Genomic DNA, 12,500 nt, shown 5'->3' with positions numbered 1-12,500 from the left:
CATCCACAGGGTAAGCCAGGTGACCCAGGCTTTGATGGAGCTCCAGGGCCTAAAGGATCCAGAGTGAGTGAAGTCATTACCCATCTTATACTGTTCATTACATTACAGTCTACAAGTCATTACCCACGTTATACTGTTCATTACATTACAGTCTACAAGTCTTTACCCACGTTATACTGTTCATTACATTACAGTCTACAAGTCTTTACCCACGTTATACTGTTCATTACATTACAGTCTACAAGTCTTTACGCCCGCCCTGAAGGGACCTATTTCCCCATAATGACCGGCGTTCTATACATTATCCCACTTATTACACGGCTACTTGCCAAAATGAAACAATAAACTCCCCACGATATGACTCTTTAGCCTACATAGCCTGTGGTATGTGATATGTTCTTCCATCTCATCTACACCTCCAGGGGGAAGCAGGAATCAACGGTCGTCCAGGCATGGATGGCCTCGAGGTACTACTGCTCCAGCATGCTATATATATATATATATATATATATATATATATATATATATGAAAAGTTTGGATCTAAAATGCTATATCCACCATTTTAATGAATTTTCACAAATAATTTATTACATTTTGTTTTTAAATACAGTAGAGCTGTAATTGAGTATTGTTATATAAATTATCACCACTTAATCAAAACAAGACAATGGCATTTTGATTGATATTACCTGAAATACACAATTAAATAGCATGATTTTTTAATTCAACTTTATAGCGTTCTGAAACCAAACTCTTCATGTAGTGGTACTACACCACATAATGCAAAGGAATTCAGCAGTTTCAGTAGAATGCTAATATTTGTGTTATACCTTGAATGATTAAATGTACAAACCAGATTGAATTTCTGTAACAGCAGTTTTTGTTCACTGTTACAGGGGAGGTCTGGCTCAAGAGGAGAGAAGGTGAGGAGGATATATTTATGTTTATGTTTTTGAGAAGGTGAGGTGTTTATGTTTATGTTTATGAGAAGGTGAGGTGGATATGTTTATGTTTATGTTTATGTTTATGAAAAGGTGAGGTGTTTATGTTTATGTTTATGAGAAGGTGAGGTGTTTATGTTTATGTTTATGAGAAGGTGAGGTGGATATGTTTATGTTATGTTTATGAGAAGGTGAGGTGTTTATGTTTATGAGAAGGTGAGGTGGATATGTTTATGTTTATGAGAAGGTGAGGTGTTTATGTTTATGTTATGTTTATGAGAAGGTGAGGTGTTTATGTTTATGAGAAGGTGAGGTGGATATGTTTATGTTTATGAGAAGGTGAGGTGGATATGTTTAAGTTTATGTTTATGTTTATGAGAAGGTGAGGTGGATATGTTTATGTTTATGTTTATGTTAATGTTTATGAGAAGGTGAGGTGGATATGTTTATGTTTTTGTTTATATTTATGAGAAGGTGAGGTGTTTATGTTTATGAGGAGAGAAGGAGAGGTGTTTATGTTTATGTTTATGAGGAGAGAAGGTGAGGTGTTTATGTTTATGTTAATGGTATTAAGCAGATGCATTTGTCTGTACAGTACCATACTATACATCACTAAAGTATCTGCATCAACAGAATCACAACATAAAGAGGGACATGGATAACCGTGGTATGGTTAACAAAATATGTTTATTTTATAAGTAATCAGAAACAATTAAGAACTGCAGTCGAACAGATGTCTAGGGCTGACGCAATGTATGTTACTGCATGGATGTAATGTAGGCATCAGTAGTTACGTACTAGTTGTCAAGTGGCTGTCAGTTACCTTACTGGTTGTCAGTGGCTGACAGCTAGTGCGCCTTTACTGGTTGTCAGTGACTGATAGTTAGTGAACCTTACTAATCAGTGACTATTTGTCAGTTACCTTTACTATGGTTGTCAGTGACTGTTAGTCAGTTAGCCTTACTGGTTGTCAGTGACTGTTAGTCAGTTAGCCTTACTGGTTGTCAGTGGCTGTTAGTCTGTGATTCCTACTGGTTGTCAGTAGCTGCTCCTTCCTGTTCTTGTGTTGTGTGAAGCTCTATCTCTCTCTGAGTCTCTTTTTCTTTTCAGGGAGAAAGAGGAGAGTGTGGCGCCCCTGGGGTGAAGGGAGATCAAGTAGGTTGTGTGTGTGTGTGTGTGTGTGTGTGTGTGTGTGGTTGTGTGTGTGTACCTGTGTATGTGAGACAAATAATTTGTGTGTATGACCCGCCCCCCCCCCCCCCCACCTCACCCTGTGGTGTGTGTGTGTGTTTGTGTGTGTGTGTGTGTGTGTGTGTGTGTGTGTGTGTGTGTGTGTGTACATCTGTGTGTGTATGTGTGTGTGTGTGTGTGTGTGTATGTACGTGTGTGTGTGTGTGTATGTGTGTGTGTGTACATCTGTGTGTGTATACAGTATGTGTGTGTGTGTGTGTATGTACGTGTGTGTGTGTGTATGTGTGTGTGTGTGTACATCTGTGTGTGTATACAGTATGTGTGTGTGTGTGTGTGTGTATGTACGTGTGTGTGTGTGTGTATGTGTGTTTGTGTGTACATCTGTGTGTGTATACAGTGTGTGTGTGTGTGTGTGTGTGTGTGTGTGTGTTTCATTTATTCACTATGTTTCGTTTACTTCCCAATAGGGAGCTGATGGACCTCCAGGGCCAAGAGGACCTAAGGGAGACCAGGTGGGAGCAGACGTTCATCAATGTCTGTGTGTGTGTACCTGTGTGGGACTCTGTTTTTTAAAACGTTCATCATGTTGATATAAACTGTGACTTCTCTCTAGAAGAACGTACAGTACGGCACACAAGGAGGATGGGGTAGAAGCAGACAATGTTCTAAGATCTAGACTCCAAGGTTCTAAGATCTAGGATCCAAGGTTCAGCTTTCACAGAGATCTCAGAAAAGAAAGTTCTATGTACAGTATATAAATATGGGATTGAGAGTCCCCGGTTTGTAATGATAGTATATTGCATGGATATGGTAGTATATGCTAGAATATTGCAGTTGCAATAAACGTTCCTTAACTAATAGATGATGTTAATTTTGATGGAGTTGACAGATGATAACACTCTGATACAGAAATAGCTCAGCACCGTCATTTGCACGATGGACATGAAACAAGTTTTTTTGATGATTTTTCAAGATGACAAATGATTTTTAAAATATTTTTCAAGATAGGAACTTGTCATCACACACACACACCCACACACACACACACACACACACACACACACACACACACCTCAATAATGTTTTGTAACAACCTGTCAGAATGCGAGTGAAACCACCACCCACATCCATGTGGAAGCGATGAGCAGTCACACGTGGACACACACACACACACACACACACACACACACTCTCTCTCTCTCAGTCGGAAGCTCTCTCTGAGGCTGTGCGTCGATGGAATGTGATAGTGGGATTCTCCGTAATCTCCGTAATCCCTGTGCCGGTGTGTGGAAGCGGTGGCGCTCAATCCTCCCCCAGGGGCCTTTGTTCCTCTCTGGGTCCAACGGGATTAACCCACTGGCGGCACACACACACACACACACACACACACACACACACACCCACGGGATTAACCCACCGGCGGCACACACACACACACACACACACACACACACACACACACACACCCACGGGATTAACCCACCGGCGGCACGAACTTGGGCGGACCGGATCGCCCAACCCTCCTTCACCACAGCGCTGGCATGACCGCAGCAGAGCCCAAGCTCTCTGTTGTGGGGTGTGTGTGGAACTCGGTGGGGTGTGTGTGTGTCCTGTATCGCTGGCCCGGTGTTTGTGTGTGTGTGTTTCTCTCTGGCAGGCCAGTGTCATTCTATTATCCCTACTTCTACTATCCAATGAAAACACACTGGGGCTCGACACACACACAGATCGTTGCAGGAATAACAGCCTCTGGCTCGGACAGTTTGAAAGGTACCTTCCAAAACAACCAGTCTGTTCCTGTGTGTGTGTGTGTGTGTGTGTGTGTGTGTGTGTGTGTGCAGCAGTAGCAGGTTGTGTGTGTGTGCGTGTGTCTGTTCCTGGCATATCCTGCTGTTCTCATGAGGGACAACACTATGAACACGAGGTCAACCGTGAGGTCAAATAAAACCTGGCTTTAAGAGACTGAGCTTCAGCACTGTGCCAGACCTGGGTCACCTGCGTCCTCTGTCACACGATGATGTGATGATCTGAGTCCTGCAGCACTCAGGTTTGTTTTTATTTTATTATTGACCGTTATTCGCTGACCAGGACTAATCCATGGAGAACCATTTCTCGTTGTGACGGCCTATTGGCCTGGCCTGCTTCCGTTTGTGTGTGTGTGTGTGTGTGTGTGTTCTTTGTTGCAGTGGGTGTGGCCACAGCACCTGGGTGTTTCCATGTCTTCAAAAATCCGCCTCTTTTCTCTTCCGCGCAGCTTCCTGTTCTGTAGGAGCCGCATTTATGTTTTTTATATCTTATAATTATTTATACTTTTTCCGTTTTTCTGGGTTTGTGAGACTGCACCCTCTACAGGTGGTGATGGTGCTACCCAATAAATTGACGCTGGTAGCGCATGACGAGGAGAAGGCTGGCCAGCGCATACGGTCACTGACCTCGGCTCGGCTGGTGGAACGCTGCTGCAAACTCGGCCTGTGTTTGGCGTCTAGGCCTTTGAATTGCTGCCTGCTTATTCCGTTTACCACAAAGACTTTATTGCAAACCATTGCATTTTTATTTTGTATTTTTGTTTATTTACAATAAATTATCGACAACAGTTAAGTCAAGCTCTCTCTTGGATTACTTGGATGTGAGTTGTGAGTCTGACAATGCACCACCTACTTTCTCCTGTGGTTGAAAACAAAGACAAATGGAAATAAGATAATATAAGAAAACTCTGTTTTTCGCCACTACAATACGTCAATGACTTGCTGTGGATTCTTTTTGAAGAAAACTTGTGGAATTACGCGCAACGGAGACAATAGGAAATGTCGGCCTAACGCGTGGAAAGCTGAAGAAAGAAACATTTCGTTGGAGGTATGTGCATCCAAATGCTATAATATTGAAGATTTTTTCGTTGGAAAATGATGTTTTAAGTATGTAGAAGCAAGTTGGACTAATAACTTTTGCGAAGGATAACCGCAATTTTTATTTTTCTGAAATAATTGCGGCCCGGCCAAACAAATGAAGCGGTGAAACCGCGGCCTACTTGGAATGAGCGAGAGTTTGATTTTTGAAAAGAAAATATGAACTGCTTTTGAACTTTTTGAGTACTGATGAATTAAGTCAAGGAATACATAGTTTGTGTGATTTTTGGAAGTTTATTTTTTGGAAAGAATGGCCGATTCTGCCGGGTCTGAAGTAACGTCAACTGAAGTTCAAGATATGACTGAAGTAGTGCGTTTGCGCGCAGCAAGATCAGGGAAAATGTCTCATTTAACACAGAGAATGAAAATACTGAAGAATTGAATTACTGGTAAGGAGTTTATTGAGGAAGTCAAAGAAAACATGCTCAAGTTTAATGGATTTCTTGAAGAGTTTGAACAGTTGCATCATAGGTTGAAAAGCTTGATGAAAAGACACTTAATGAAGACGATGACATTCGCAAGTAGCTGCTTTTATTTCGAACATAACAAGATGGATTTCAACCGTAGAAAATCCTACTTCCCCTAACGCAGATGATGTCACTACTTCTGCCACACAAGTGGAGCCTTCGTTATCGCGGATTGCTGAAGACGCAGACGCAGAACTTGAATTCGACGCACAATCGCTTAGGTCCGGTAGTTCCACGTCTTTGCGCATTACCGCCGAAGCCGAACGAGCTTTACTGACAAAAGCCTCCAAATTGCAGGAGAAACATGCTATTGAGGAGCAGGAGGAATTATTAAGGAAGCGAAGAGAAACCTTGTGTAGAAATTGAAGCCACTAATGCGAAAATAAATTATCTGAAAGAAGCTGAAAAGAATGTGTATGCTCCTGTTCCATTTAAGTCAGTCTTAACTCACACACCTGTATTAGGGTCAGAAGCACCCGACCCTGCACAGTTGGATGATGAGCTGCTTTCTTTTCTTCAAAGTGACTCAGTAGTCAGACCTAAGGCAGACACTCAAGTTCAGTTTCCCCTGCCTTTTCCTGGTCCAGATAAATATCGCAGTGGGCATGTTTTACATCCTAGGCCCAGTCTCTCTAGTGATATTTGGCCACAGGTGCAACCCACCTCATCCTATAGTCTTCCTACTGCCACTACGTCCTCTGCCACTGCCACGATGCCCTCTGCCATTGGCACAATGCCCTATGCCAGTTCTTCTGGCATTCCCCCTGCCACTACTCCAGCTGCCAGCTCAGCCCGAGGCACACAGTTTACTGTACCTCCACCTCAGCCTGGAACACCCTCCACACCCAGCTCTCTGTATGACACCCATATGATCAGAGTCTTGGAAAATCAAAGTGAGTTAACGAGAATGCTGATGAAACAGCACATTTTATCCACCTTACTACAAGGTAGTATCCCAATCTTTGATGGCCAAGTCTTGGAGTACAAGTCATTCATTCACTCTTTTCAAAATATGATAGAGCGTAAGACTGACAATGACAGAGACAGACTGCAGTTTCTTATTCAGTATACTAAGGGCCATGCACAAAAACTGGTTAAGAGCTGTGAATTTATGGCTCCAGATAGAGGCTATCAGAAAGCCATGCAGTTATTGAAGGAAAACTTTGGACATGAGTATAAGATTTCTTGTGCTTATTTGGAGAAGGCTCTGTCTTGGCCACAAATAAAATCAGAAGATTCTAAATCTCTACAGGATTATGCCATGTTCCTCAGGAGCTGCTGCAATGCAATGGAAGAAACATCATACATGGAGGAGTTGGACACTGTCCACGATGAAAAGTATTGTCCCAAAACTGCCTTATAGGCTCCGAGAAAGATGGCGCAACAAGGCTTATGAGCTGCAAGAACAGCATGACCGCAGGGTCAGAATTTTAGACCTTGTCTCCTTTATTGAAAAGCAGGCTCGCATAGCTGCTGACCCGTTTTTTGGTGATCTTCAAGATCAGACAGCCATTAAAGGAAAGACTAAAGCCCCAGTTAAGACACAGACATCTAAGTCATCTGGCAGTAGCTATGTCACCAGTGTAGCACTTCCTCTTAAAGACGCAAAGCCTGAACCCTCCTGTCATTTTTGTAGCTCCAAGCACACACTAGACTCATGCAAGATGTTTATGAAAAAGGCCCATAGAGATAAGCTCAGTTTTTTAAAGACCAAGGGCATATGCTTTGGATGTCTCTCCACAGGGCACATCAGCAAAGATTGCAAAAGGCGTCTGACCTGTAATATGTGCAAACGAGCCCATCCAAGCACCCTCCATATTGAGCCTAAAGACTACAGGTACAGCTACAGGTAGCGCATCAGCTGAGTCATGTGGTCATATAGGGGCCGGAGTCCAAGAGAATGTGCTCTCTATTGTTCCTGTCAAAGTCAAGGCAGCAAAAGGCAGCCAGGTCATAAAAGTGTATGCACTCCTGGATCCTGGTTCTTCTGCCACCTTCTGTTCTGAGGAGCTCATGTCACGTCTCCACATTAGGGGCAAAAAGACACACATTCTTCTGCGCACAATGAATCAGGAAACGAATGTTCCAACTCATGTTGTATCAGGTCTGGAAGTTTCAACACTTTCTTGCCCCTCCCTGACACCTTTACTCAAAAGGAGATGCCAGTAACCACCAGCAGCATCCCCAAGCAGAATGACCTGGCTTATTGGACACACTTGAGTAAGGTGACTATCCCCTCCATTAGTTCCAAGGTAGAGCTGTTGATTGGCACAAATGCTCCAAACCTACTAGAACCATGGGAGGTGATTAATAGTCAAAATGGGGGTCCCTATGCAGTTAAAACCCTATTGGGGTGGGTTGTGAATGGCCCGTTGAGAAGTGTGTCTGGCGGTGGTGACTGTGAATAGGATTTCAGTGGCGAGTTTAGAAAAGCTGTTGATCTCACAGTACAATCAAGATTTTCATGAGGTTGCATCAGAAGAAAAAACTGAGATGTCTATAGAGGACAAGATGTTCTTAAAGATGGCCAATGAGGCAATGCTGAAAGATGGGCATTACAGTCTAAGATTACCCTTTAGAAGAAATTATGTGCTCATGCCAAGCAATAGGCAAATGGCAGAACAGCGCCTCCACAGCCTAAAAAAGAAAATGAAAAAAGATGAACAATTTAAACAGGAGTATGTTGCATTCCTCAGTGACATCTTTCAGAATAACTATGCTGAGGAGATCCCACAGGAAGAACTTGCACAACCGCCAGGAAAGGTATGGTACTTGCCACACCACGGGGTCTACCACCCCAAAAAGAAAGAACTCAGAGTGGTGTTCGATTGTGCTGCTTCTTTTCAGGGTGTGTCCCTCAACACGGAATTACTCCAGGGGCCTGATCTGACTAACTCCTTTGTTGGAGTGATCCTGAGGTTTCGAAAAGAGCGAGTTGGAATCATGGCTGACATCAAATCGATGTTCCATCAGGTGGCTGAGACACAACTTTTATGTGGACGACGCGCAAAGTCTGTGTCCAAGGAGTCTGACGCCATCCAGCTGGTAAAGCATTTCACTGCATTGTGCAGTAAAGGTGGGTTTCAGCTAACTCAGTGGGTCAGCAACAGCCGGGCAGTTTTAGCTTCCATTCCCAAAGAACACCGGGCAAAGGGGATTAAGTCATTAGATCTCGACAAAGACAGTCTGCCTGTTGAAAGAGCCCTGGGACTGCAATGGTGTGTGGATTCTGATGAAGTCCAGTTCAACATCAGTTTAAGTCAAAAACCACACACCCGCAGAGGCATACTTTCTGTTGTCAGTTCGATCTTTGATCCACTCGGCTTTCTTGCTCCTCTCATCCTTCCAGTCAAGCAGTTACTACAGGAGCTCTGCCAGAGGGGCTTTGGATGGGATGAGCCTTTGCCACCGGCCGTATCAGAGCGATGGATAGAATGGACCAGCAGCTTGGAAATGATCAGAGGCTTCAGCATGCCCATGGGCGGATGTATGAACTTTCGGGCCCCTGGGCCCAGATGTATTAAGGGCCCCCCACGTATTGTCGTATATGTGAAAATTTCAGAAAATGTTTAATTTGTTTGATGTGATTTCCTGTATTCTGGTGCATTTTGGAGATGGCCAATACTAAATTCAGTCAGATTCATAGCCTACATCCTGATTTGTTGATATTGAGGCAATGATTCAATGCAAAGGCTTGGGCTTCAGGGCCCCCTCAAAGTCAAAGTCTGCTTTATTGTCAATTTCTTCACATGTCAAGACATACAAAGAGATCGAAATTACGTTTCCCACTATCCCACGGTGGAGACAAGACATTTTACCAATTAGGTCCACAGACAAAAACATAACATTCAATTAAACAATATAAAAAGTAAATAAGAAGGCACATACAGTGAAGAAATAAGAGCAGCAAAAAAATGGGTTGAAATTGTGCAATTTTGCATACAGTAGACAGTCCCCTGACCCCTTGGGCCCGTGGGCCTGAGCCCAGTAGGCCCGTTCAGTAATCCATCCCTGAGCAAGTGAACAGAATGCTGAGGAGAGAGTTCCACATTGACTTGAAGCCCTCAGTCTTTTGGACGGACAGCCAAACAGTGCTAAAATACATGGCGAATGACCAAGCAAGATTTAAGACTTACGTGGCAAACAGGGTCTCGTTGATCCGGGACAACACAGAACTGTCTCAGTGGAGATACGTGGGCACTAAGGACAATCCAGCAGACGACTCTTCAAGAGGATCGAGTGCAAGAAAATTCATGGAGCAGAGGAGATGGATCCATGCACCTGAATTTCTGTGGAATCTAGAAGAAAGTTGGCCAGTAGGAGAGGCACCGGGTCCCATGCTTCAGGATGATCCAGAGGTCAGGTAAACCACTACTGTATGCACAGCAGTGGTGAAAACTGAAACGCCTACAGACCAGCTTATTTCTTTCTTTTCAAGTTGGATCAGGTTGCTAAAGGCAGTAGCCTGGTACCTCAGACTGAAGACTGCTTTGTCGGCACCCGCTCAATTAAGCAAAGGTGGAGCATTAAGTTGGAAGATTTCAGAACCCACTTTGGTGGACAGCTCCTCACGGCAAAGGATCTTGCGGATGCAGAAAAGTCCATCGTCATCTTTGTTCAGAGGCAAGCTTTCTTTCCTGAAGTTGCATCCTTGCAGATGACCCCGCCTAGAGTATACAAGAACAGCCGGTTGTGCAGGCTTGATCCTGTACTGGACGGGGGCGTTCTCAGAGTAGGTGGCCGCCTGCATAGATTGGCAATGCCTGAAGAGACTAAACACCCCTGTATCCTGCCCAAAGACTCTCATGTCTCACTTCTCTTGTTAAGACACATTCACGAGCACAGTGGACACAGTGGCAGAAACCACATGCTTGCAGAGCTCCGCAGGAGGTACTGGGTCGTAAAGAGCAACACAGTAGCGAGAAAGGTGCTCTCCAAATGTGTCAAGTGTCGCCGTGCAAGGGGCAAAGCAGGTGAGCAGAAGATGATTTGCCTCCCACCCTTTACCAACGTCGGATTGGACTACTTTGGCCCGATTGAGGTGAGGCGAGGGAGAAGCGCAGTCAAAAGGTATGGAGTTATCTTTACTTGTATGTCCAGCAGACTTTGAATTGATAGATAGATAGATAGATAGATAGATACTTTATTGATCCTCAAGGGGAAATTCAAGCCTGCTGAATTGCTGCCTGCTTATTCCGTTTACCACAAAGACTTTATTGCAAACCATTGCATTTTTATTTTGTATTTTTGTTTATTTACAATAAATTATCGACAACAGTTAAGTCAAGCTCTCTCTTGGATTACTTGGATGCGAGTTGTGAGTCTGACAATGCACCACCTGCTTTCTCCTGTGGTTGAAAACAAAGACAAATGGAAATAAGATAAGAAAACTCTGTTTTTCGCCATTACATGTTCCATGCACACACAACACACACACACACACACACACACACACCTCACTTCACTGACTAGACCGATTTCCACTCCAGATATTTGTGTTGTGTTTTTATGGTGTTGGATTAGCATTACTTGTTTTCTAACAAACTGCGTCCTGTTGTTCTGTTATGGTTTCTGAGCCAAGTCATGACAAAATGGGGGCTCGTCCGGGATACAGTGATGACTATAAATGGTCAGTGAGAGTCACAATCAGAGTGGGTCCTGGTCCAGCTTGCTGCTTCACTTGCTTGTTTGTGTTTGTTTCTGACTCAGGGTCCCAGTGGCGGGCCAGGTGACATCGGACCAGAGGGGCCACCTGGCGCCAAGGTAAGATGTTATCAACCACACACACACACACACACAGACACACACACACACACACACACAGGTAAGACATTATCAACCACACACACACACACACACAGACACACACACACACACACACGCATGCTGTTAAAACATTATCAACAACACACACACAGACACACACACACACACACACACACACACACACGCATGCTGTTAAAACATTATCAACAACACACACACACACACACACAGGTAAGATGTTATCAAGAACGTACAATCGCACAGTAACTTTAGATATCAGTGTGTGTTGTGAGTGTGTGACCATCCTGCCCTACGGCATCTCTTGCAGGGAGAGCGGGGACCCAGTGGAGTGGCCGGCCCACCAGGAGACCCTGGCATCGGCTTCCCTGGACCCAAGGTGACCGCACACACACACACACACACACAGTTAAAAACTGTCTCACGCCACATGATGCCAACCGTTGCTCATATAATAGAACGACTTTGCACTTTGGCCAGTATGGAGATTAAGGCCCAAGACTTTTAAATGCTCAGACAGCCACTGGCAGCCTGTAGCCTGGCTAGCGCCACCACTTCTCAATGAGACGTGGTCTGGGAACCAAACGTTCATTTTCTCGTATTTGAAAAAAATGCCCAGATCCGTTTATTGGGTGCCACGGATGTCTATCAAATGCGTCTGTGCATAGCTCATCATCGTCTTGATTTCTCCCCTGTTCTGTGATTGGTTCCCTATCTCAGGCAAAAATTTGCTCCATGGTCTCCAGGCTGCCTTAGCAGCGTGAATCAAATCGCGCGCAAGGCAGCATGGGAACACCCAGGCTAGGCAGCCTGCTCAAGGCTTCTACATACCTGACGCACCACGACAATGTGACGTCAAAATGACGTAGATCTCTCTGGCGCGCCAGGGTTTGGGCCGTGTAGCACACGGTAGCGCACCACTCATTTTTTTCAGACGAGCGCGACAAACCAGAAACCGGAAGATGGACTAGTTCGAGGGCAAGCAAGAGTTGCAGTGTTTTGTTACAGTCGTGAATTTTTAATAGTTTGCTGGATAAGTTAACAAAGTTACCAGTAAGAGTTGCAACACATGGAATTAAGAGGAAAGAATAGAAACGATTTATTTTCAAACAAAAGATATCTATTAAGGCCTGAACAAAATCTCTTTCCACTTCAGGAAATTACACAAACTCAGCCAGCTGCTGAGGGGGGGGCAAACCACTTGTTGAGGTGG

General features: G+C 44.2%; 1 protein-coding gene across 1 annotated transcript in view; it reads left to right on the top strand.

The window, feature by feature from the left end:
- col28a1a (collagen, type XXVIII, alpha 1a) overlaps positions 1–12,500 on the top strand; it is a 39,324-nt gene that overhangs the window by 7,076 nt on the left and 19,748 nt on the right. Inside the window, exons 6-12 of the mRNA XM_042077637.1 lie at positions 10–63; positions 423–467; positions 898–924; positions 2,053–2,097; positions 2,601–2,645; positions 11,213–11,266; positions 11,598–11,666. Coding sequence (XP_041933571.1) covers positions 10–63; positions 423–467; positions 898–924; positions 2,053–2,097; positions 2,601–2,645; positions 11,213–11,266; positions 11,598–11,666 — 339 coding nt within the window. The remainder of the gene's footprint in view (positions 1–9; positions 64–422; positions 468–897; positions 925–2,052; positions 2,098–2,600; positions 2,646–11,212; positions 11,267–11,597; positions 11,667–12,500) is intronic.

The sequence above is a fragment of the Alosa sapidissima genome, chromosome 21 (genome assembly GCF_018492685.1).
Source record: "Alosa sapidissima isolate fAloSap1 chromosome 21, fAloSap1.pri, whole genome shotgun sequence".
In the NCBI taxonomy this organism is placed as follows: Eukaryota; Metazoa; Chordata; class Actinopteri; order Clupeiformes; family Clupeidae; genus Alosa; species Alosa sapidissima.
The sequence above is the reverse complement of the archived record's forward strand: the minus strand, read 5'-3'. Positions and strand labels throughout refer to the sequence as shown.